The sequence below is a fragment of the Stegostoma tigrinum genome, chromosome 19, assembly GCF_030684315.1.
Source record: "Stegostoma tigrinum isolate sSteTig4 chromosome 19, sSteTig4.hap1, whole genome shotgun sequence".
Classification (NCBI taxonomy): Eukaryota; Metazoa; Chordata; class Chondrichthyes; order Orectolobiformes; family Stegostomatidae; genus Stegostoma; species Stegostoma tigrinum.
Window position 1 is genome coordinate 41,648,878 of NC_081372.1, and position 27,956 is coordinate 41,676,833.

Genomic DNA, 27,956 nt, shown 5'->3' on the forward strand with positions numbered 1-27,956 from the left:
TTTCAATGCTCCGGACTTGCACCATGAATCCCTTCACATATCCTGTAGCTTTGGGAGGAAAACAAAAATTTCATAAATGCAACAGTTGTAACTACCATTAAGTAGGAAAATAAATCATGCTGTGGAAACTATTGAGGCATTCTGCTTGTATGTATTGCAGGGAAAGTCCTGACGTACATTCTCCTGAATCACGACTTCCTGAGGAAATCCTCCCAGTGATGTCAAACATTGGACATTCCAGAGGATCTAACAAGTTATTTGTTTCTGAACAAATCCAAGAAAAATGTTATGGTATCACCAGACAGTCTCCAAAGCAGACATTGGCCTGACCAACACACTTGACTCTAAATTGCAAGGCTGTGTGGGTTGAGGTCCAAAGAATTGTGTCCAAGAAACTAATCTCAATCCTACAATTATTTTGACATGACTGTATCCATCTTGAGTGGGAGATCCGTAACAGATCCACAATAGGGTCAAACAAAAATGTGCAATAGCCTCCATATCATTTACAAACTGCCTGACAGTCACTATTCACTCAAGCATATGGTCATACTAGTTAGGAATACACTACTTAGAATAGGAGTAGGCCTTTTGGCCCACCGGCCTGCTGCTACTCAATAAGATCATGACTAAAATGATTGAGACCTCGTGTGCACTTTCCTGATTACCACAATACTCTTTGAGTCACATTATGCTTAAGCACTGATCTACCTCTGCCTTAATAATATTCTATGGGCTTGTCTCTATAGGTTTCCAGGGAAGAGTTTCACAGACACACAATGCTTAGAGAAAAAAAGATTATTCTTATCTGTTTTAACTGAGAGGATTTAATTGTAAACATTGACCAACCTTGCCCAACTTCTAACCTCTCTTACCAAGGAATAGATCCTTTTAGAATCAACCATATCAAACCCCCTCAGTATTATAAATATTTTAGTAAGATCTTCTCTGGTGTCAGGACTAAAATACCACCTGGATGGAAAACCTCTTAACCTCATTTTCCTCTGTCAAAACTAAACTGACTACCATTGATATACATTATCACAGTTTGTGGATAGCTGCAGTGTTTTGCTCAGCCCGCACTAGATTTGCAAGCACCCTCGATTTCGACAAACTCCTTTAAGGGAAAACTTCTGAGATGCATTGATCACTCCCCAACCTTGGTAGCCATCTTTCTGTGAAGGCTGCCAATGAGGAGATGATCAGCCAACAGCTGATCTGCTGAGCAACTCCCTTCTTCCAAAAGCGACAAGCGGTTGTCAATAAAGTTCTTTGCAAGTTAAGAAAAATCCAAAAAATTCACAGCAGGCGTTAACACCACACTCCTATGCCACAATGGCACTTGCACAGTTCTTCAAGGATGCACAACAGTTCTCGTGGCACTTCAGCTCCAGGACATCTCTTCAGGAGTTCCTAAGGAATTTGTGCAAGTTCCAACCATCTTCAGCTGCTTCACAATACTGAAGAAGTCCATTCCCAAATGCAGCAAGACCTTGGCAAATTCAGGCATGGCCTGACAAATGGCAAGCAAAGATCGTCTCTACCAAGAGGGAATTTAATTATCTATGTCATTGAATCCCACATAATTACATCCTGGGGATTACCATTGATGAGAAACTGAACTGGACTAGTCATACAATTACTGTAGCTGCAAGAACAGACAGAGGCTAGGAATTCTGCAGTGATTAACTCACTTCCTGACTCCCAAAAATGTGTCCACTGTCTACATGGCACTGGTCAGGAATGTGATGGAATACTCTCCACTTGCTTGGATGATTGCAGCTTCAGCAATATTGAAGCAGCTTGACACATTGCAGAAACTCACCAAGCATCTATAGACTGCACGTTCCAAACGCATGGCTGCTTCCATCTAGAAAGACAAGGGCAGCAGATACTTGGAAATATCAGTCCTTGCAAGTTCCCCATCCTGACTTGGAAATGTATTGCTGTTCCTTCACTATTGCTGGGTTAAGATCCTGGAACTCTGTCCCTACAGCATTGTGGATTAACCTATACTAAATGGATTGCTAGTGGCTGAAGGGGCCAGCTCACAGCCACCCTCCCAAATCAATTAGAGGTGGGCTATAAAAGTTGTCAGGAAATGACACCCACAGGCTTTGAAATAATTTTTTTTAATGCTGATTGGTGCTTCCAATGCATCTCCTCGATTCAGTGGGGTGTGAAAAAATGTTAGTGTTCATCTTGAAACTAGCTCCGTAAGCGTTCAAGCAAGGTTCCTGCAAAATCAAATATGATGGCCTGGAAAACTGCAGCTGAATGGCTGAAAAGCATCTCTTCTGCCAGCTCCTGTTTTCTCAACTCGAAATGACCAATGTTCTAGGACAAGGCAAAGAAAATTGTTTGATCTAAAGCTATCATTAACGCAAGAGAGACTGAAGAAGACGACAATGGTATGACCTGATCTAGTCATGGAGTCATAGAGTCATGCAGCACAGAAGCAGCCCCTTTGTTCAAACTCATCCACTTCACACATAATCCCAAACTAAATTAGCCCCAATTTCCTGATCCTGACCCATGTCCCTCTAAACCTTTCCCATTCAAGTACTTACCTAAGTGTCTTTTAAATGTTGTAACTGTCCCCACATTCACCACTTCCTCACAAAGTTGATTCCTCATGCAAACCCCACTCTGTGTAAAAAATTTGCCCTCATTTTTTTTTGTAATCTTTTTTCTCCCACCTTAAAAATGTGTCCTCTGGTCCTGAAATCCCCCATCATAGGAAAAAGACACCACCATTAACCCTATACCACTAATGATTTTATAAGCCTCTATATGGTCACTTGTCAACCTTCCATGATACAGTGATAAAAGTTCCAGCCTATCGAGTCTTTCTTTATAATTCAAGCATTTCATACATGGCAACATCCTGGTAAATCTTCTTTGAGCTCTTTCTAGCTTAATTGTATCCTTCCTATGACTGGGCAACCAGAACTGGGCATAGTACTGAAAAAAGGCCTCACCAATGTCCTGTACAACCTCAACATGACTTCCCAACTCCTATGCACAAAGGACTGAACAATGAAGGCAAGGATGCTAAACACCTTTTTAACCACCCTGTCTATATGTGATGTAAACTTCAAACAATTATGTATCTGACCCCTTAGGTCCTTCTGTTCTACAACACTACACAAGGCTCTATCATTAATTGTAAAAGTCCCAGCCCTGTTTGGTGTACCAAAATGCAATAGCTTCATTCTGTGGCGTGCTGTCTGTTGGCATGGATGATTGTGCATTGTTTGTCATTGAGGTGTGATGGTTGTCAGGTGCGATATCTCAACTGATAATGTGTGATGGGTGTATACGCAACTTAAACTTATCTATTTCTTTAGCAATGAGCAACACCAGCCCATTTATCTCCACCCTCCCCAGTATTCAAGGGCCCCAAACACACCTTTCAGGTGAAGCAACACTTCAGCTGCACTTCCCAGAATCTAATCATAGATCATAGAATCCCTACAGTGTGGAAACAGGCCCTTTGGCCCAACAAGTCCACACCGAACCTCAGCGCATTCCACTCAGACCCAACCTGCTGCTCACAATGTAGTCTCCAGTACACTGGGGAAATGAAACAGAGACTGGGTGACTGCTTTACATTCTGCTCACAAAAGTGACCCTGAGCTACCTGTTGTTTGCCACTTTAACAAATCATCCTGCTCTCTGGCCAACATCTCTATTTCTGGTTTGCTGCAGTGTTCCAGCGAAGCTCAACGCAAGCTGAAAGAATAAACCTCATTTTCCGCTTGGGAACCCTGCAGTCCTCCGGGATGAATAGAGTTCAATAATTTTAGGGCCTAAAATCTCCCATGTCCCAGCCCTCTAATCCACACACCAGGCCTTGTTATCACAGCCTGCCATTACACCCCCCCCACCCCCCGTTATAAGTGACTAACAGTGCCCATTAACAACTACTTACCCTCTGAAACAGATCATTATCGACTCTTTTGTCTGTCTACCTACTCTTCTCTCTCTTTGCGCTCCACCATTTGTTCTATAATTTAGTCCCTAATCCATCCCATCCCCCTATTTCCTGCATATAAACCAATGTTTTCCGAGCTACCATCAGTTCTGAGGAAGGGCCACATTAACTCTGATCTTCTCTTCACAAATCCTGCCAAATCTGCTCAGATTTTCCAGCAACTTCTGTTTTGCCTGTTTCTTTGCTGGTCTTGGCCATTGCTTAAAATGACACCGTATCACCAATATTGGATATAATGGCATAACATCTTTCCATGAACCCGTGTGTTCATGTTAAGCTATCAAACAGTATGCCATGTGATAATGGGAACTACAGATGATGCTGGAGAATCCAACATAATGAAATGTGAGGCTGGATGAACACAGCAGGCCCAGCAGCATCTCAGGAGCACAAAAGCTGACGTTTCAGGCCTAGACCCTTCATCAGAGAGGGGGATGGGGTGAGGGTTCTGGAATAAATAGGGAGAGAGGGGGAGGCGGACCGAAGATGGAGAGAAAAGAAGATAGGTGGAGGGAGAGTATAGGTGGGGAGGTAGGGAGGGGATAGGTCAGTCCAGGGAAGACGGACAGGTCAAGGAGGTGGGATGAGGTTGGTAGGTAGGAGATGGAGGTGCGGCTTGGGGTGGGAGGAAGGGATGGGTGAGAGGAAGAACAGGTTAGGGAGGCAGAGACAGTTTGGACTGGTTTTGGGATGCAGTGGGTGGAGGGGAAGAGCTGGGCTGGTTGTGTGGTGCAGTGGGGGGAGGGGACGAACTGGTCTGGTTTTGGGATGCGGTGGGGGAAGGGGAGATTTTGAAGCTGGTGAAGTCCACATTGATACCATTGGGCTGCAGGGTTCCCAAGCGGAATATGAGTTGCTGTTCCTGCAACCTTCGTGTGGCATCATTGTGGCACTGCAGGAGGCCCATGATGGACATGTCATCTAAAGAATGGGAGGGGGAGTGGAAATGGTTTGCGACTGGGAGGTGCAGTTGTTTATTGCGAACCGAGCGGAGGTGTTCTGCAAAGCGGTCCCCAAGCCTCTGCTTGGTTTCCCCAATGTAGAGCAAGCCACACCGGGTACAGTGGATGCAGTATACCACATAGGCAGATGTGCAGGTGAACCTCTGCTTAATGTGGAAAGTCATCTTGGGGCCTGTAGGGTTCAAATAAGGATAATTGTTGTTGACCATGCTCTTGTACCATATTCCTCCCTTTTTTTCCGCAGCAGAATATTGTGTATACAGTTGGATAATTTAGCTGTGGTAGGGAGGAACTGAGTGGATTTATCTTCAGTCCATGACCGCTCCCAATGATGTTAAACCATTGCCTAGAGGAGTAGCACATAGAAGTAATAGCTCTCTGAAAATCTCAACAAGTCACTTTACATATAATAATTGTGGATATTACAGAATGAACACTGCAGTGAAGAAGAGGTAATATGTTGAACACTCCATTTTCTGCACATTTTCAGATAGCGTATTGTGCACCACAGTTGGACAATTTGTTGAGGTACACCAAACATGAAAGCACAGTGAATATGATGGTCAACACTTCATCACCTTTTGGACTAGTATTGTTTTTAGTCCATCCTACAAAGTAAAAGGGAATTTGTTAAATAGTCACTGAATGTATTTGTGTCCATTGACATGGAATGTATCCTGTAATCTTGCACGATGGATCAGATGGAAACCCACGTTTGAAATTGGGTGCTCTTGCCTATTGATTTTGCCAGAATTGACATGTTACCCATTGGCTCAATTAGACGATTGATGTCCTTATTAATGCTGGCCAATCTCTTGACATTTTCTCTATCATCAAAATGGTTTAGTGCATCTTCACATAGAATTGAAGGGTTCTGAAGAAGTGTTGCTGGACCCGAAACTTTGACTCTGTCTCCTATCCACAGATGCCACCAGACCTGTCTTCTGAGATTTTCCAGAAATTTATTTTTCCTTCAGAATTCCAGCATATTGCTTGCAAAATTATGTGTTGTTTGCCTTGAAGGTTAGGTTATTGAAGAACCCGGATTCATCTCTGAATGATCAGAAAGGATGCACTACTTCAGGGACATGCTGGATGGGTTCAGACAACCCATTGGTAAGTGTATTGTCCTAAGCGAATGCAGCTGGTCATCACGATACATCTTACAGAATCTGCTCTGCTTGGCTTTGACCAAAACGCAAGAGGCTGATATTAAGACTATCTTCCAATTCTGATTCAATAACATCCACTTATATCTAATGAAATACATTTGTTTTAAACATGGATTGAGGTATCAGAGACGATAATGTGGGGACCTGATCTGCACTGTATGATTAAATTCTACCTTGGAATTTTCAGCAGATCATTTCAAGTGGTTTCTGGTTGATATAGATAGTGCACTGTGTGCTAAACGGGAACATATAATACTGTTGTATCATGAAACCTACAGCAAGAATTTCTCTTTCATTGTTGGAGTAGTTGTTGGAAGTTACTGTGAGGACCTGCTAACCAAATGCAATAAGCTTCTCACCCTGTAGGGAACATGCTCTGAGGTTTATCTGTGATGCTTGCACTTCTAACATGGCAAGATTAGTAGGATCATAATATTGAACTACACACTCACTGGATGATAGAGCATTTTTGAGAGATTGAAAAATAAGCTGTTCATGCTGCCACACAAGTGGTGCGTTTTGCAAAGACAAGGAGATACTATGATGTTGCAACATTGTAAAGTTTAAAAAAATGTTGAATCTGAATCACCTTTGTAAGTCACCACTGACGTGCAGTGTAGGCGACTTAAGCCTATCTTCTGATAACAAAGTGTGGAGCTGGATGAACACAGCAGGCCAAGCAGCATCTCAGGAGCACAAAAGCTGACGTTTCGGGCCTGGACCCTTCATCAGAGAGGGGGATGGGGAGAGGGAACTGGAATAAATAGGGAGAGAGAGGGAAGCGGACTGAAGATGAAGAGAAAAGAAGATAGGTAGAGAGGAGAGTATAGGTGGGGAGGTAGAGAGGACATAGGTCAGTCCAGGGAAGACGGACAGGTCAAGGAGGTGGGATGAGGCGGTAGGTAGGAAATGGAGGTGCGGCTTGACGTGGGAGGAAGGGATGGGTGAGAGGAAGAACAGGTTAGGGAAGCGGAGACAGGCTGGGCTGGTTTTGGGATGCAGTGGGGGGAGGGGACGAGCTGGGCTGGTTTTGTGATGCAGGGAGGGAAAGAACTGGGCTGGTTTTGGGATGCAGTCGTGGAAGGGGAGATTTTGAAGCTTGTGAAGTCCACATTGATACCATTGGGCTGCAGGGTTCCCAAGAGGAATATGAGTTGCTGTTCCTGCAATCTTCAGGTGGCATCATTGTGGCACTGCAGGAAGCCCATGATGGACATGTCGTCTGAGGAACGGGAGGGGGAGTTAAAATGGTTCACGACTGGGAGGTGCAGTTGTTTGTTGCGAACCAAGCGGAGGTGTTCTGCAAAGCGGTCCCCAAGCAGCCGCAGGAAGTGCTACACTTGCCCCCACACCTCCTCCCTCACCCCCATCCCAGGCCCTAAGATGACCTTCCATGTCAAGCAGATGTTCACCTGCACATCTGCCAATGTGGTACATTGTATCCATTGTACCTGGTGTGGCTTCCTCTACATTGGGGAAGAACACCTCCGCTCGGTTCGCAACAAACAACTGCACCTCCCAGTCGCGAACCATTTTAACTCCCCCTCCCATTCCTCATACGACATGTCCATCATGGGCTTCCTGCAGTGCCACAATGATGCCACCCGAAGGTTGCAAGAAGAGCAACTCATATTCCGCTTGGGAACCCTGCAGCCCAATGGTATCAATGTGGACTTCACAAGCTTCAAAATCTCCTCTTCCCCGACTGCATCCCAAAACCAGCCCAGCTCGTCCCCTCCCCCCAGTGCATCCCAAAACCAGCCCAGCCTGTCTCCGTCTCCCTAACCTGTTCTTCCTCTCACCCATCACTTCCTCCCACCCCAAGCCGCACCTCCATTTCCTACCTACCACCTCATCCCGCCTCCTTGACCTGTCCGTCTTCCCTGGACTGACCGATCTCCTCCCTACCTCCTCACCTATACTCTCCTCTCTACCTATTTTCTTTTCTCTCCATCTTCGGTCCGCCTCCCCCTCTCTCCCTATTTATTCCAGTTCCCTCACCCCATCCCCCTCTCTGATGAAGGGTCCAGGCCCGAAATGTCAGCTTTTGTGCTCCTGAGATGCTGCTTGGCCTGCTGTGTTCATCCAGCTCCACACTTTGTTATCTTGGATTCTCCAGCATCTGCAGTTCCCATTATCACTTAAGCCTATCTTCTATTTTGCCAAAGAACGTGAAGTTGGCTCATGTAAAATAAATATTTCTCAGTGTTGAAAACAAGCTGGTTTCCCTGTTGCTATCTTAAATAGTTGGAGGTTTACTTTATGCTCATGTTAAATTCTTCCAGGAAGTGCAATGTTAAAAAAAAGTTTAAGGACAAACCTTCATATTATCAAACAGATGTAGTGAACAAAAATCACCACAAACTGCTTTCCCAGCTTTCCCTCCGCCTGTGTGGTTTTCCCCGATTGTTTGTCTGTGCAAAATGGGGAATTTATAAAGAATTTAGATTAATTTGTATAGTCTACTTACTATAGTTTAATATTTACTTGTTGCTAATGGCCTGTAATAAACAGTATTTAAATACAGACCAGGGTTTAAATCCATATGGTTTGGGGATTTTATGTATTATTTTTAAAAACTTCAATTTTTGTGATGACTCCATAAATAGCAGGGTTTGATGTCAAGCATGATATTCCAATCAGAGGTATGTGTAGACTTTTATTTCCAATTGCTAAGTGAATCTTGCTGTTCTGCAGACACCCAAATCTAGAAAGCACAGCTACTAATGTTGCTAAAACATTTTATATTGTCTTTGGATGTCCAAGTCCCAATTTAAACTAGGGTAGTTTGTGAAAATTCTGACTATATACCATTAATATTCCTTTGCTTGCCATTGATCTAGCAGACAGTGATTATTTTCCTTTCTGAAGTTAAGCTGGCTTCTTGATTGGGGTTCATCTGCTTACCAGCAAATCAGTTTTATACTCTTCAAAGCTGTTATGAACAAAAATATTGAATTTTGCAACAGTCAACGAAAAGACATTTGGATAAGTACTTTGATAGGAAAGGTTTGGAGGTATATCGGCCATGAGCAAGCAGGTGGTAGTTTAGTTTGGGATTATGTTTGGCACGGATGAGTTGGACTGAAGGGTCTGTTTCCCTGCTGTATGACTCAATGACTATTGGCCATGAATTTTACCTGTAGATTAAGTTGCTTGCTGACTGTTCAAGCGAGATAGACATCATTAGCATGATGTTTTCCACCTCAAGGTCATGTTAATGATAGAACAAAGAACAAAAGAAACCTACAGCACAGGAACAGCAGCCCTCCAAGCCTTTGACAGTTTAATAGTAAAATCACTCACTCATCAGGGATTGATTAACTCTGCGGATTTGTTTACTTTAAACAGCAAAATACATAATTTCTGAAGTGGATGTTACAGCAAACCAACTGATTTATATGTAGGCAGATTGCAAACCCAAAACAGATCAACAACCAGAGTTGCAATATTGCATTAATGAAGCATATGAACTAACAAAGTATTAAAAAACAAAACTCCCTTAAAGGCAAGGTGTGCATGGAAAAAACTGACTGCAGCTCAGACCACAACAGAGGCACCTTTGAGAGGTGGAATACACAACACATATTAAATAATAAATCCATAACAGAGATATTAAAGAGTAAATTTTATATTCAAAAATCATGAAACAGGTTGGTACAGAAGAAAAACTGTCTTGCTAACTCTGGGAAGAAAAACCAGGTAAGCCATAGCTTGGAGAAGCAGGAGTCACGAGATTCAAAGCATTTGCTCTGCCTGTCTCTACAGATGCCGCCAGCCCTGCTGAGTTTCTCCAGCACTTTGTGGTTACATTTCAAATTTCCAGCATCCACAGTTTTTTTGCTTTTATTTCAGGTCCAGTTAAAACCTGGCGGTGAAGGTTCTACCCACAGAAATTTTCAGGCTAATCTGCATGTTTAGTTCAGCATGAAGTTCCAAGAACTAGTTTATACTTAGAATTGAAGACTGCAGAATGCAGAGAACAACATTTACAATTTGATGCAAATCCTGCATCATTATCACCCCAAAAAGGCTGGAAAGTAACACCAGCTAAGCTACAGTCTGTAGGTGACTCACTTCCTATCCTTTATGACTAAAAACAAAATTGATGGGAATAAAAACAGATTTGCATTTAGATAGCTTTTGTCTTAACAATCACTGGATATTTACAAATACATTACAGGCAATAAAGAGCTTTTGAAGCACAGTGACTGTTGTAATGTAGGTAACACAGCTGCTAGTTTCAATGATTTGAATCTGTTTGATGTTAAGAAGGGTAAATATTAGGCAGGGCATAGCAAATAATTCCCCTTTAAATTGTGTCATGGGATCATTTAGGAACGCCTCACAACTCCAACCTCTCCCACCACCAAATCAATTGGCAGTTGGGGCCTTAGTTTAATGTCTCATTGAAAGATGGCTGCTTTAACAATAACATCTCAATATCACTTGTAACACTATGATGATGACCTAGTATTTTCAGTTGCCATGATGAAAAACTGTTAAAATTCCTCCCTTAGTATGGCGCAGGAATATCAGCCATGATTTTGTGCTTAAACCCTAAAATGGGACTTGAATCGGTTACTATTAGGCAAAACTACTGCAAACCTGGGTCAGTGACAGAAAGTGCAGGCCCTAGTACTGCTTCTGTTTCTGTCTGCCCTATCTCTCCCACTCAGAGCACAGCAGCCCTGCCCATGACCCAACCCAAGTTCAGAGATCCTTCCCACTGATCTAAGAACTCTGGTTATTGGACCCAGGCCTTACTATCAACTAAAACAACTTATGCTAAAACACAATAACCCAACTTGCTCTGAGTATGAAAGGGAAGCAGCCATGGACAAATATTTATCTGATATTAGGACTCTGTTGTAGCCCAAAATAGTCAGTTTGAATCATCTGTCAACCAGGGCTTCTTTGATTGTACTTCTCCTCCTAGTCACAAGGTTCTATGCACAAATCCCACTCAAGGGACTCAGTGCATTAATCAAAGCTGACATTCCTGTACAGTGCTGTAGTATCAGAGCTAACATCTTTCTTCTGAAACATTAAACTAATATCCCATCTGCATTTACCAAAACCTATTTGGAAGAAAAGCAGTGGAGTTATCCCCAAAATCTTGGACCAATACTTATTCCATAATTAACATCACAAAAACAAACTGCTCATTATCACATTTCCGAGTTCAGAGTTTGCTTTGTGTGCCTTGCTGCTATGCTTCCTAAAACGGTAATTACCCCTTCAACATATTTTTATTTGCTATAAAACACTGAAATATCTGATGAAACAGCTACATAAATATTTATCAATTGGATTATCCATTAAAGTGTTCCGTGTGTTATATACAATGTAGAAACATACCATTGCTAAAATATTAACTCAAAATTAAATATTAAAATACTTACTACTTAGAAACTGCAATGTCCCAGATTTCGCAGTTCTAATAATGGCAAAGTTAGTGGCATTCACCAGCATTACTCCATGAAACGGGGAGCAACTACTGGTGTCCCAAATGCACAATGCTTTTATTATTCTAGAAATTGCTGTCAGTAAACTTTCTCTTCTCAGACTGCTCTGTTGAAATTTTAACAGTTGTCAATTGCAGAAATCACTTGATTTAACATGAATTTCCACTTTTAATTAATCCAGGTTTGAAAAACCTTTAAAAATAACATTTTTGACTGAGATGCAATTGATTTTCTAACAGGATATAAAGTCGCAAATTACTACTGGACAACCCCGACTATTAATTTTGTATTAAATTAAATATCAGATTTATCCATGATGACAAAAATAGTTCCATGGAATTTTAAAGGAATTGTCTTTTGAAAAATTTTTAATAAGTTATGGTTTCTCCCTTCATTCAATGTCTATGTCTCAGTCTTTATTCCATCTCTGTAAAAAGGACTAAATTGCAAAATATAATGAGTATTTTACTCCCTGCTTTTTGATACAGAAAATACTTCAAAGTAACTCATTGTTTAGCCTGATGATATTACTGTTTCTTGACTTGGAATGAATTTTAGGTAAGGTGAAATCCATGTGACACATTTTGCTAGACTTTTGTGGACAAATATTTTCAAGTTAGAAGCAGACACTGCCATTTCAGCACTGACCACAAAATCCAGGTCTTATGATGCACCACAAACACAGAATCAATGCTGCATTTGTCTACACAAATGCAAAAATATACCAGATGATAAAGCATTTTACTATATTTGACATACAGTGCAGTGTAAATGGAAGTTTTCCAACAAATTAGGATCATAATAAAGACGTTGGAGTCAATTCTCCTGTACAATGTATGTGGAATGTTTTATCACTGTGCACCAGTTTAGTCACATTGATTATTTTGAGGATAGAAAATATACACACCGATTTGCTCTCCGTAAGTGTTTGACATAAAATCAAAACCAGCTATTTAATCACAAAGATAACCGGTGTATTTTCAGTTTGTTGCCACTAGACAAAGCTTGCATTTTCAGCACGATAAAGTTGTTTTCAACTTGTGCAATACACAAGTTTTAAAAGTTTTGTTCTCTGCTTACAAATTTGTTACTTTCCGAGCTGGCCAAATTATCTCAAATCTGTTCCAACAGTAACAGCACGCAGTATGGGTTAAGTGCCTATGTCAACTTGTTACACACAGCAATATTCTAAACAGAGTTACCCTTGTTTATTTGGACCAGTTCACGGAAGAGCAGTTAAGCCACATGAGTTTTAACAAAAAATGACAAGGTCGTAGAAAAGCTAGATCATACACGTGCCCCAGAAATAACTTTAACCTATTCATTGCAGGGAGAGTATTAGGATTACAGTTCATAATTAAAAACAATTAAAGTCTACAATAATGCCTAGATTACCTAGGAGTCAGTTATTCATCAAGAAGACTGACCAGTTTACAGATGGGTGTATAAAGATACAAAAAAATGAAGAAAAAAACACTAAGCTATTTCATTGTGTATCTAATATAGTGCCATTCATTTTGCTCTTAGAAAGAGCAGATTTTCCATAGCACAGACACCACACGAGAGTGGCCCCACACAAAGTTCACAAGGTTTTCATTTTCTCTTCCACAAAACACTAAGACAACATTAGCACTTTAAAAACTGAACAAAGGTTTTAATTTTAATAAAGAAAATTCTACAAATGCTAGATCTGAATTATGGGGCACCAAACTCAAATGAACCAGGCATCAAGACTTCAGTGGATCAAAAAGTGACAGGCATTTTTTGGCACTGGGAAGATTTATATTTCTGGAGAAAGGCAGTAGAATTTTAGTTTGGTAAGATCCATGAGGTGAAATGAAACTCAGCCACAAGGCTATTATCTAGTCACTGTTAACAGCATTGCACAAGCACCTACTGTGGACTTCTCTAAATATGGGAATGTCTAATCCAGTAATAGAATCCCGTTATAACAATAACTCAAAATTATTCCAGTATCATACAGGGTAGAAAAATACACAGTTCTTAAGCAAGCACAATTTAGCTCATTGAAACTAGAGATTCATCAGTACATATTCAAAACTAAAGAGGAAGGGGTGGGAGGAAAAGATAAAAAAAATGCAGTCATGATTTATACCACGTTCCATAAAATGTGCTTCTTCTGAAGATGTGCTTCTTTTTCATCTCAGTTATGTTTAATACACTGACAAGTAATAACAATTTAGACTTAAACTTAACATATAACATTAATCAGCATCCCTGTAAAACTGTTACATCCTTAATACATTATTCTAAGAATAGCCTTCAAACCATTTCTCTGATTTATTAGCTTGTAAAATAATTGAAATTTAGAACTTGCAGAGGAAGGTAGAAGATAGAAGTCACGTTTCTGTTTCTTAAATAGAGAACTCCCCCACCCTCCACCCCAACAATGAGTTTTAGAAACAGCAGCAACCACATATCTCTTCTCAGGGGTGGAGGGTGCTGCTGGCCAGTTATGATCCTGATGGTAGAAGTCCTGCCTGATCAGAGCAACCAGCATATTATTGACCTGCTGTTCTACTTAGCCAGCTGTGCTAGCAATAACAGTGACTGCAGCCAGTTATACTCTCATTACTGCTTGATCCAAGGATACTTATATCCTTGGGCATTGAAAGAGGGTCATGGGAAATGAACTGCCAGAGAAGGCAAGTTGGGAGTTGGCAGGAGGTGAGAAATTAAGGTGAAGGCTTTCAGTTGCCTACTCTCTCTCTAATGCTAGGTATCTTGATTGGGCACCTCTTACCTGTGAACGAGGGAGCCATACTCCAAAAGAAAACTGCATAGAAAACCCGATTCGGCTTTCTGGACAGCTGTTGGGAGCCGCACGAAAGCCTTTTGATTTCCATTTACTGTCTGAGATAGTTAGTGTGCCTCAGAGTTATCACAAACTGGACTTTAAGGCAAAAAGATGCAGAGGACAGGTATTCATAAAAATAGTGGATGATCTGGACTCTATCACAATGCAAGCATAATAACTGCTTATTAATTTACTTTGAAAAAACATAAATGACCAAGAAGTATCCACAAAGGCAATGAGTACATAATTTCTGAGTGACACAGGAACTTTTATAAGTGATATATCAATTTTATTTTGGAATTGCTGGTAATACTTTTCCTCCAACAGCAACCATTGTTAGGGTTGTTCTACGATCTAATTCTGAAGATTTTGCATTTTTCTTTTAAGGGCAAGTGAGAATATAAAAATTGTCTCCCACATGCATTATTTTGCTTTCATTATTTGTCATGGAAAAAAGCTCACTTAATGCACAAGTTGCTTGCAGAGTTGATTTTAATCTTGCACCCCAGACATCTATTATAAGCAGTTTATTGATTGTGCTCAATGAGGTTTTAATGTCAGCTGCCTTCACACATGATAGGCAGTAGCAAGCCTGAAATACAAGCGACAAAACAAACTGCAACTCCCACAGGTAGTACTTCCATATTACACACGCAGGACCAGAAATGAGATTCAAAATTTCAGCCAATCAACTGATGGCTTGCAGAAAACTCAGTACCAAACGTTTGCAATTTAATTCTTCAAAAAATTGAGAAAGCTCAACCATGAATTTTGGAATAGCTTTTCCTTTTTAAACAACAAGCTACTCCAACTCCTACAGTTTATAATCCAAAAACAACTTCAGAACTTGGGTAACTGTACCTTTAAGAAAATTTTGAATTAATCCATGACATAATCTTCCCCTTCCCACATAATCTTGTACCAGATAACAAAAACATTTTTGCAACTCCATTTGAAGCCTATAGAAGTTACTGTAGTGGGAGAGAAAAGACAAGAGTTGCTGGTCTTTGTTGAATGGATCGGGTTCAATGTATCACTTTGCACTGGTTGGCTTGGTGATTCATTTAAAAAGTATTAATCTTTTGCCCCCTTAAACATGCAATGGATCTTCAACCACTGGAGACTGTGAGTGAGCAGAAACATAGAATCATAAATTCTTTGGATCCATACTTATTTATTAAGCTTATGGACTTGATTCAGCTTATGGAGTTGATCTAATCATCTATTTCAGACATTGTATTCATATATCTTATTAGTTTCCTGCAATCTGAGAGAATGGTTCCAGGCTTGAAGAACTTCAGTTACGTATGTATTGGAGAAGGTGAGAGCGTTCTCCTGAAGAAGAGAAAGTTGAGGAGATTTAGTAGAAATATTAGAAGCTTGGACAGTAGATAAAAAGAAATAGCTGGTTTGGGTGGATGAATCAGAAATCAGAGAATACAGAATTAAGAGAACTGACAAATGCAATGTTGGTGAGGATTTGTCACGCAATGAAAGAGGAGGATCTGAAGTGCATTGCCTGAAAATGTTGAGGCAACGGGTTCATTTGAGGCATTCAAGAGGGAACTGGATTACTATCTGAAAAAATAGTAAGTGCAGGGTTACAGTGTCAAGGCAGGGGTGTGGTATTAGGTGAATTGCTCTCTTCAGAGTCAGCACATGCACTGAATGGATGAAATGGCCTCCTTCTATGCTGTAACCATTCTGATTTTGATGTTAACATTTACTTGCCTCGGATAAAAACAATGGTCAGTCAGACTGAAGTTGTTTGGCTATATGATTCATCTTAAGAACACCTTTGTTAATTACTTTCATGTTCTCTCTTTTAAAAATGTGACTGCTTAGAGTTGAACAAACTAGAAACAAATTACCTCAATTGAAGATAGAGACAACAAGATGTAGAGCTGGATGAACATAGGAGGCCAAGCAGCATCAGAGGAGCAGGAAAGATGACGTTTCGGGCCTAGACCCTTCTTCATAAATGAATTGAACACCCTTTTACTCTCAAGCTTGTTAGAACAGTGTTTCAGTATCCCAGAGATGGTCTTATTGTCCATTTCTTGTTCAACGTAATAAACCAACTAGAAAACTTGTACATTGATAAAATTTCAGTGATCGGTACAAAGGGATGGTAACAACAGCGCTTAGTACATAATTTAGATGTATTTACCAGTGACTTTTGTTCAACAGTTGATTCTATTGCCAATGGACTTGCAGCAACCTTAGTGTGTACTAAACTTGAGGACAAATGCACCATCACCATCCACATTCCATCCAGTTCCAGAAGCTCTTTAGCATGACACTATTAATGTTCTGAAATTGAATGTTTAGATATGACTATTTGCTTTTCAGAGGGTTTGTGTAATCTAAAATTATTGTTGGATTTACTAAAAGAGACTAAAATAGGCTTCAAAGTGCAAATCTGCACATTTAGCAACATACCACAATGCAGAGCCTTAGCTTTCTGTACATTGTGATCAGCAGGAACAAAGGAATTCAAGGGAACGGTCATACTTAGGCAGTAATCAACATACATCAGTGACAGCAGCAACAGCCTAGGACTCTGCTTTGTGTCAGTGTTCATTCACAAGTACAAAAGGCTTCAGGCCACTTGGATTATAATATGGAACAAAGTCCATGTAAGTACTATTTTCCTCAATCTTCATTCCAGAACTGATTTACCTCAATACTTCAGACACCACAGCCTAAATTAAAAGTGAGATTGCTCCTTAAAACATTTTTCACAAAGTAGGTGGCTTTTGTAGATAGTTAGAAAGCCCACTAAAACTAATAAAATAACTGAAATACATGCTAAGAACTTGGGGAACATACAAATACGGTGGCAGTAAAAAGGAATGGTACATTTATACTTTTTCAGGCAAAACCAAGTTAAATTCCATCCCCTATTCCCAATTCCTCCGCCTCCGCCGCATCTGCTCCCACGATAAGACATTCCACTCCCGCACATCCCAGATGTCCAAGTTCTTTAAGGACCGCAAATTTCCCCCCACGGTGATCGAGAACGCCCTTGACCGCGTCTCCCGCATTTCCCGCGACACATCCCTCACACCCCGCCCCCGCCACAACCGCCCCAAGAGGATCCCCCTCATTCTCACACACCACCCTACCAACCTCCGGATACAACGCATTATCCTCCGACACTTCCGCCATTTACAATCCGACACCACCACCCAAGACATTTTTCCATCCCCTCCCCTGTCTGCTTTCCGGAGAGACCACTCTCTCCGTGACTCCCTTGTTCGCTCCACACTGCCCTCCAACCCCACCACACCCGGCACCTTCCCCTGCAACCGCAGGAAATGCTACACTTGTCCCCACACCTCCTCCCTCACCCCCATCCCAGGCCCCAAGATGACATTCCACATCAAGCAGAGGTTCACCTGCACATCTGCCAATGTGGTATACTGCATCCACTGTACCCGGTGCGGCTTCCTCTACATTGGGGAAACCAAGCGGAGGCTTGGGGACCGCTTTGCAGAACACCTCCGCTCAGTTCGCAACAAACAACTGCACCTCCCAGTCGCAAACCAATTCCACTCCCCCTCCCATTCTCTTGATGACATGTCCATCATCGGCCTCCTGCAGTGCCACAACGATGCCACCCGAAGGTTGCAGGAACAGCAACTCATATTCCGCCTGGGAACCCTGCAGCCATATGGTATCAATGTGGACTTCACCAGTTTCAAAATCTCCCCTTCCCCTACTGCATCCCTAAACCAGCCCAGTTCATCCCCTCCCCCCACTGCACCACACAACCAGCCCAGCTCTTCCGCCCCACCCACTGCATCCCAAAACCAGTCCAACCTGTCTCTGCCTCCCTAACCGGTTCTTCCTCTCACCCATCCCTTCCTCCCACCCCAAGCCGCACCCCCCGCTACCTACTAACCTCATCCCACCTCCTTGACCTGTCCGTCTTCCCTGGACTGACCTATCCCCTCCCTACCTCCCCACCTACACTCTCTCCACCTATCTTCTTTACTCTCCATCTTCGGTCCGCCTCCCCCTCTCTCCCTATTTATTCCAGTTCCCTCCCCCCATCCCCCTCTCTGATGAAGGGTCTAGGCCCGAAACGTCAGCTTTTGTGCTCCTGAGATGCTGCTTGGCCTGCTGTGTTCATCCAGCCTCACATTTTATTATCCAAGGAATGTCCTGTGAGTGGCCTTAAATTTGAATCATGACCCAGGGGAACTTGCAGCTACTGTAGAAACATTTACAAAGTGTAAATACACCTACAAGACACTGAATCAGACAGCAATTTTTGATTTAAAATGTTTAGAAACATTCAGACATACAAAAGGAAATTAACCTTTTTTCAAAGGCAGCAGGTTAATTAATCGCTTGAGAAAAGCTTTGTAGGAATTACACCAAATGTATTAAAAGGTCATCAATTAACACAACAGGACATTTCACAGGAATAATATCATTTTTTATCATTATTTCACTTATAAACAGGATAACAAATTGGTTTAATTGTACCACACATCTTTGTATTGAGGCAATTAATAAGAATAAAGTTCTATAAAACTAAACGTAATACACACTGACAGATGAAGACCATTTTAAAATTTTTTCCCCACTACTAGTTAGTGCTCTTACTTTGTTCCTCACTTCCTCATGCACTATTATTTTTCAGACAACAGCAAACCCTCTCCAACTTCCTCTTAGCGGTGTTTGGAAACCAGCTACTTATTATTGCAGAAGGACAGCTGGGTGAAATACCTTCACAATCCACTTAACCCTATCTCTGCCAAGTGCTTCTTCGGTCTCAAAAGGAAATTGAGAAAGTCATGATAAAGGTGGCTGTAGCACTAACACGAACACTAAACAACATTTGGTATTAGACCTACATCAGTCCATACCAATTTGACGACAAGTATATTACACAGACTGTCTCTCTTTGAGATGCATGAAAATAGGTTAAACACAATTTGGACTTCAAATACTTTCATTAGACAGCTGGGTTTTGAGCTCTGATATTCACACAGAAATTCAAAAGATCCAATCAGTCAGTTAAGTTAGTATTTGTTCAGTCCTAGTTACAATAAGTTGCTGCAGGAGATTGACAAAATTGATCAGCAAATGGGTTGGAAGTCCAACAGGTCATGTTTTGTTTTGTTCCAGTTACAAGGAGCAGAAAGAAAGCACTTCATTCACTATGCCTTCTTTCATGCAAAGGTAATAAGCTCATCCGGGATGCAGGAATATATCGTGAACACAAATCAATCTTCTTACAGCATTCATATTTCGTTGTCCAAATTCACAAAAGCTTCAAAAAAAGTATCAGCAACACAATAAATACAGCTTTTATACCATCATCAGACATATTACTTACACACATCATTTTAAAAGCATACATACATGTGTAGCCCGTATTGGGCACAGTTATAACACTTCTATGTAAACTTTACAGCCTCAAAGAAGTACAGTTCCCTTCTTTAGAACCAAGAATTCAAAGTTGAAAATTAACCTTGCAAACTCACAGCAGGCATTGTAATGACAATGGAAATCATTAAGTTGTTGCTGCCTTGAGCTGGAAAACAGGCAGGTTGATTGTATTAGTAAAGATTTTTAAAAAAATGTTTACAGGTAATGATTAGTGTTATTGATGTGTATAGGTTTCTGCTGTATAATAAAAAGTGACGTATATTTTACCTTGCACAAGTTCAATTTTACCGAGCAGAAGGGATGGTACCATGCAATATGATTTAAATATACTCACTTTTCACTCCAGAATCACGAGGGCATGGAATCATCTTTAAATGACCAGTATCCACTTCTATCACTCAACTTACAATTAAAAATGTTTTTATGAGAGCACTCCTGACACAATTCCTATGTCCTTTTTACAGTTCTCTTTTATCATCTCAAGAAGAGAGCCATGAAAACAAACTCTCATGGCTGGGAAGGGGAAACTAGTCCTTTTAGAGCTACTATTATTTAAAAGTATGAGTAGATGTGATGAAAAGAAAATGTGGCTTTGCAATTATTTTATAGAAAGTTTAAGTCAGCATTTTTGATTCATTCATCAAAGCAACAGATATCTGAACTGAGAGATACTACAAAACAAAACCTTCTGTGTTCAGAACTAGAAATGTATGTAATTGCCATTCTGGGTACCTCACTATAGGAAAACTTATACTGGTTATAAAGTGCACGTGTGATCTATGACACATTCAAAACATAGATGTATTTATAACAAAATAGAAAGTACACTGACTCTATGAACATATCAATTCATGAATTAAAGTGTTCTAACATAGATGAAGAATTTGTTCTTGTGTGTTCATTATCACAGCCCACATAGCAAGAGGCCCCCATGGCACTGACAGTGAAACAGTGTTTTAGTCACATTTTGAAGAAGGGATAATATCTTCAGTCTGAATTAAAGAAATGCTGTACCTTTGTAACCTGTAACTAAGGTGAAAACATGTAGACATGGTTGAAACATTGAAGAAAATATGTTAATTCAACTAGTCGATAGGTACAACTTATTTGGAGAATGGAAACATATCAACAATTTGTCTAAGTCCTGAACGAGGGTGGAAAAAGGTCACAAACAAAGTAAAACAATGATTAAAGAGGGGCAATTTAAAATTATTTTGTATTAGTGGCTTAACCACTGTTTCATTGAGTGGGTTGTGTTCCTTTTTCTTTCAGCAATTTTCTTTTTCTGGCTGACTTACTTTTGTACAGTACCATGATTCCCTTTTTGACTTTAATTGCAGTTAAAACTAATGACTCCGAAGCATTATGCTGCATCTCTGGTAGTGTCTGCTGGACAATTGTTATTCATCAGTTGGTCATGAGTGTCACAGTTATAACTTTAGAGCATCAGTAGTATTTGAAATTGTCAAATAAACTTCCCAAGTTGTTGGACGTGAATCCTTAAAGGGATGGATTATTATCCACATCTCAGCATCTACGAGGTAAGCTTAGAGTAGCTCGGAGGAGAGAATCTTCTTCTCAGATACTTCAGAACATACAGGGGAAGACAACTGATGAGAGTGATTACTGTGACTTTCCACAGAAAGGATAAGGTGATGATGAAGTAAACATCTGCAACAGAAAAGCAAACAATGTATTAGTTACAAATACAGCTAGTATTACTTTTGCTTTTAAAGTATATTGAGTACTATTTCCTTGGATTCAATTGACAGAACAGATTCTATGACTTCTCTTATACAATGTCACTCTTATTCTGGCATCAACTATAGGGGATAGATGACATTGAGGAACATGAAGTCATCAGGCAGTATGAGCAGCCAATCAGATTGCAAAGTTCTCACAGACAGCAAATCAAGGAGCAAATAACACCGTCATTTACTCGCTCATAATTTCACACATGGCAGACTAAAAAAATCAAATCATATAACTGGGATTAAGTCACGGGGGAAGAAAACTGATTTTATTTTTAAAAGTGGTATTATTTTAGAATGGAAGGAATGATGCTCCAAACTTCTGGAATTAGTTTTTTTTGAGTAAGAGACATGATATTTCATTTAAAACTTAGTTGCTTCTCATTTAAAAAGGCATAACCTTCAAAGAGAAAATAGCATGTAAATAGTTGCAAGATAATAAAATGTGAGGCTAGATGAACACAGCAGGCCCAGCAGCATCTCAGGAGCACAAAAGCTGACGTTTCGGGCCTACACCCTTCATCAGAGAGGGTCTCTCTGATGAAGGGTCTAGGCCCGAAACGTCAGCTTTTGTGCTCCTGAGATGCTACTGGGCCTGCTGTGTTCATCCAGCCTCACATTTTATTATCTTGGATTCTCCAGCATCTGCAGTTCCCATTATCACTGTAAATAGTTGCAGTTCACTTTAAATCACTGATTCTATGTTGAAAATATCTGCAAATTTTGCAATAAACTTCCCCGTGGTGCAAGGTATCAATGACAGCAGTCTCTGGTTTTGCATTAATTGTGTATGTGTAGATACCAGAAGTCAATGTCAGTTTTACACAATGGTGATGGAGAACACTTTCACGATCTTTAAAAAGAGAAATTTCAGGGCATTCTAAAAAATTCAAGTGTTGAACTTGTAATTCTGTAATTCAATGGATCAGTTCTGTTGAAAACTGACTGCAGCCTTAATTTTCTCATGCCACAGAAAGGAGTCCAGTTGCTTCCATTTCTTGAATCAATTACTCTTATAGGCAAAGAGGCAGGAGTAGCTATAAGGTCTTCAGTCCAGGCTTCCAAACAGTCTGCCCTAGAGGGACACTCAAAGGCAGTGTACAAATTACCTCAAAATATAGCGACAAGTAAATACGAAATCCAATATTATTACTAAAGCATCTGTCATTAGCCACAAACATGTGCTTTGTAATATCTACGTACTCAAGGATTAGTTTTGTGCATTGTGTGTGGTTTTTTTATTTTTGGGATTCAAGTGCATTCCAACTCAGTCTGAGGAGTGGAAGTGTCTTGTTCTGCTGAATACAATGATTTCTACATGATTTGTATTTGGGCAGTTTCAATTCAAGTTTCTGTAAGCATCAAGAATGTGCATATGACCTACTTCTTATTGACATGTTTGAGAACATGAGGGGGATTTTTTAAAAATTCACTCATGGGATGTGATTATTGTCCATCCCTAGATATGCTCGAAAAAGCTGTGGTAAACTGCCTTCTTGAACCTCTGGAGTCTATGTGCTCTGAGTATACTCACAATGCCATAATGGGCAGAATTTCTGGATTTTGACCACGTGACAGTGAAGGAACAGTGATAGTGAATGAGTGGCTGGGAGGAAAACTTGAAGGTGATGGTGTTTCCATGTATCTGCTCCCTTATCCTTTTAGATGTAAGCAGTCATTGGTCTGAAAGTGCTGACAAAGGATATTAGCCTGAAACAGCTCTCCCACTTTTAGAACCATATCCCAGATGTTAGCAAGGAGGACTCTTCAGGGCTGACATGTCTGTTTTAGCTATTGCTGATTCTGGTCCCTAGGTTGAAACAAGATGGTCTATCAGGGCATGGCCTTGATTTGTCCATGACCAAATAACCTAACAATTTCCAGCTTCAGCATGAAAAATTGAGTAATGCATTGTTGCAATGTCAGTATCCCTGTATTCCAGCGAGATCAGTGCATTCAAGGAAGGTCAGGCCATGATCTTTCAACGGAACTGAAAAAAGGTTTGGATGTGAATAGTTTAAAACAGTATAGAGGCTGGGTAATGATGTGGGGTGCCGATTAATAACACTTTCACCTTTGTTGGTAGACTTCTTGAATAAGTAAGTGATATTTGCAAATTTCCTATTTGCGAGTTGTGATATTCAATTTCACAGGTAATGATTCAGTAACAAGACTGGATTTTGTATTTAGGATTGGACCAGAGACAACAGAGTGGTACATATTAATAGGGAGGTCTGATACAGTGAACGTGGGAAGCAATGACATTGAGACGGTCAAAGTCACATGGACAGTTCTCAATGAAAACATCTGGTTGAAAAACTGTACTCAGAGACAATTGTGATGGAAAAGCTTGGTGTTGTGTGGGCATCAAATTAATTATGTAGAAGGGGATGAAGTCGCGCCCTTTGGTAATAATTATGCCTTCTCAGGCACGGCTTTACTTTCTTATAACAGTTTTGCACCCTCTTTGCTCTGTGCCACCACTACTCTAACCACTAAACCTTTCTGGTCTTTCAATCTGTCACTAGCCTCTTCTGTTTTTGTTTCCTTCTCTTTGCCCTTTCCCTTCATCCATATTTGCTTAAACTGGTCACTTCTCTAACTATTACCAGCGCTAAAGAAAGGTCATCATCTTGAAAAGTTAACTTGTCGCTCTACTGATGCAGCCTCCTACGTGGTTCCGGCAACCTGATTTCATTTCGTATTTCCAGCATCTGAAATAGTATGCTTTTGTAAAGGTGAGGAATTGGGGAAGATAAGGGAAGACAATACTTGGAATCACATTCTTCCCCCCACTATTTCCTGCCAAAACGCTGCTGTTTGAACAATTTCTCTAAGTTTATGTTCAGTAAAGAGGGAGTTTTCAATCAAAGTGGAGATTGTGTAAAATCGCAACACATATCAATGGACTACCTTCAGCTACTTTGCAACAGTAAGGCAGTTTTTTGCACAACATCCTCTTCTTGAGAGTAGAAGTTAGACCATAATGATGTCACCAAAGCCATATGGAAGTGGAAGAGCCATGAGCAGAGTAACTCCCACACATCCTCTAGCCAGCTAGTGATGTCACTATGGCAACAGCCCACTCTCAACACATATGCACTTGGAGTTAATCTTCTCACAATCAGATTGCTGTTGTTTGTAGATACAAGGCCATACAATGGCTTGTTGGCATGATAGTCAGTGGGAAGTTAAATTTCCTGCTGAAACACCAGCTCATCACAATTATTTTGTTTTCCACTATGACAATTGAAACCGCTTCCACTTACGTTGATGCTGAATAATTAAACATTTCACTGAAGTGAATAGAAACCGAAAACCCAAAACAATTTTCCATCTCCGCTAACGTTTTAATTCTCGCAAACTGTTTTATCTATGGATATGTACATTTTTTGATAAATTTGGACAGTTATTTCAGCAATATCATGAATTTTATTTGCATTTGGTCTTTATAACAGTTGACAAGACAGGAGATGATCCCGTTATTGCAGCTAGGGAAAACAGCAATGAAACATTATTCTGATGGTCACCAGTAGTCATTAAGGGCATGTGACAATGCTTTCAAACTGCTACTCACTGCAGTATGGCAATATAGTTGTACTACTCACTCACTTATCAATGGATAGATAAGCCAGTTTTGCTGTTTTTAAGTTCATTCATGTGATATGAAAATGACTGGCAAGGCATGTATTTACTGCCTAACTTTAATTGCCCTGAAGAAAATGAGACAGAGTCACCTTCTGGAATTACTGCGGCCCATTTTCGTGTAGATCCATCCACAGTAGTTCTAGGGATGGAGGCCAAATGACATGGTGCCATAGCTTCAAACTGAAATGATCTGAGGCTTGGAGAGGAACATGCCGGTGATAGTGTGTTCATGTTCTACTGCTGTTCTTCTAGATCATGGACATTGTAAAGTTTAGACAGTGCTTCCAGGGGAGGGTGTTTGTGTTACTGCAGTGTACCTTGTTACACTACTGCCACAGTGCATTAGCACTGGAGGAACTGACTGTTGAAGGTGGTGAATGTGGTTTCTCCTTATTAACACCTCCAGGTACATTATCAAAAAAACACATAAGGCATTATCAAATATTATTTTCCTTTCATCTATACTTGTATTGGCTCTGCATAACTATGTCATCAAGTCTAATCGCTCTCCCATTACGGCCCGAATATGATCCCTACAGCTGTTAGGCTAGCTGCAGCAATTCCTCAGCGGAGTGTTCTAGGTCCAACCGTATTCAGCTACTTCATATGATCAAAAGTGGGGATGTCTGCCGATGACTGTACAATATTCAGCACCATTCGCAACTCCTCGGATACTAAAGCAGTCCATGTCTAAATGCAGTAAGACTTGAAAATATCAAAGCTTGGTCTGAAAAGTGATAAATAAGATTCACACCACACTAATGCAATGCAACAACATTTTTTTATTATGAGGCAATCTAAACATCATTCCTTGAAATTTAATGGCATTACCATCACTGTCCCCAACTACCAACATTGTGGGGTTACCAATGACCAGAAACTGAACTGGACTCACCACATCAACACAGTGGCTACAAGAGTAGGTCAGAGGCTAGGAATACTGCAGTGCGTAACTCAACTCCTGACTCTCTAGAGGTTGTCCACCATCTACAAAGCACAAGTCAGGAGTGTGGTGGAACCCTATTGCCAGGATAAATGCGGCTCCAAAAATGCTCAAAAAGCTTGATGCCATCTAGGCCAAAGCAGCCTGCATGATTGGTACCATATTCACCAACATCCACTCCTTCCACCACCAACTGTCAGTAGCAGCACTGTGTACCATGCACAAGAGGTGCTGCAGAAATCTACCAAACATCCTTTGACAGCACCTTCCAAACCAGTGACCACTACCACCTAGAAGGACAAGGGAAGGAGATACATTGGAACATCACCTTACAAGTTCCCTGCCAAGTCACCCAATATCCTGATGCTGGAAATTTGTCAACTTTCCTTCACTGCTGCTGGATCAAAGTCCTGGAATTCCCTCCCTAATATCATTTTTGGTCTACCCACAGCACGTGAACAGTAGTGGTTCAAGAAGGTAGCTCAGCACCACCTTCTGAAGGGCAACTAAGAATGGGCTGAAAATGCTGACCCAGCCAGTGACATCAATGGCCAACGAACGTGTAAAGATAATCTGGCCTATACATCTGTTTTTCTTTCCGTCCTTTCTGAGTTACTGGATTACATTTCCTACCCTTCGATCCCTGAAGTATTCTGGAAAGTCAAATTGGTACATTCACTCTCTTTGTAGTCAGGACGTAGCCATTATATTTGGGAATTTGTTACCTTATGGTCCATCAATTTGCCAGTGGTAATGTTTTATTAATATCAATGTCTTTACAATTCCCCATTTTCACTCAGTCTTCCATTCCCCACTGCCCCTAGTATGTTTTCTGTGTCTTCTCTCATGAAGATAGATAGAAATGTTTGGCAAAGAATCTGCTACATGTCTTTGTTGACTCACATGTAAGGGCTCCACATTTACTTTTGCTAATCTCTTACTTCGTAAGCATCTATAAAACAGTTTGGAGAAGCTTTTTAATTTCTTGGTTATCAGTTATCTTTTTAAATCCACAGGCGTTAATCCTCTTTTAATTTAATATTATCTTTAATTCCCCTAGGTAGCCAGAATGGGAACATTTTTCCTTTTTAGCAGTTAAGGGAATGTGTGTTCATTGTGCATTGTGAAGCAACTCTTTAAGTGCTTGCCATTTCCTATCAACTGCTTATTTGCAAACCTAGTCTCTCAATTTCCTTTGCTAACTCACCCCTCAAAATGATGCAATTTACTTTGTTTAGACTGGGGAACTTCATCAGAGAAATAACAAATCTATTCTCAACCCGACATCAAATTCTAACTAGTGAATGTTTTATAAACATAAATCATTCTATTACTTAAGGTACTAGGTGGTACTGTGTAAAACTGCAAGGAATCAATATGACATTTTTAATAATGAGATTGGGAAAGAATTAAGTAATTCTGTGTGTGCATTTATCGAAGTTTTAACATTGACTTACCAATGAACTCATGCAAGAAAACAAGAGAAGCAATGTAGCAGCTAAGACTGAGAAGTTCTGCCACAATCATGAGCCAGTGCCAGGTTTGGATAGTGAGCGCCACCATCAGTAACTCAGTGAGAATAAGTGAAGTAAAGGAAATGGCTACTGCATGCACAAACTCCGAGTCAAACAACAGAAGAGCCCCATACATTATTATACCACCTGGAAAAATAAAGTGAAAATATTTTTACTCTTATTTTGAATGGAAATGCAGACACTTACAAGTCAAATAGTCCTGTCTCTGAATCAGAACATTGTTGGTTGAAAATCCACTTTAGGCTAACACTCCAGA

The 27,956-nt window shown here is 40.5% G+C and overlaps 1 protein-coding gene across 2 annotated transcripts in view; it reads right to left on the reverse strand.

The window, feature by feature from the left end:
- Positions 1-18,507: 18,507 nt before the first annotated feature.
- Positions 18,508-27,956, reverse strand: part of LOC125461278 (probable phospholipid-transporting ATPase IIA) — a 161,413-nt gene continuing 151,964 nt past the window's right edge. The window contains exons 27-28 of one of the 2 annotated variants that reach the window (XM_048549845.2): positions 27,623-27,826; positions 18,508-21,494 (exon numbers count right to left, since the gene is read on the reverse strand). In XM_048549845.2, the coding sequence (XP_048405802.1) occupies positions 21,358-21,494; positions 27,623-27,826 (341 nt within the window). In that variant the 3' untranslated portion in view covers positions 18,508-21,357. The remainder of the gene's footprint in view (positions 21,495-27,622; positions 27,827-27,956) is intronic. The other variant, XM_048549846.2, reaches the window with a different exon arrangement.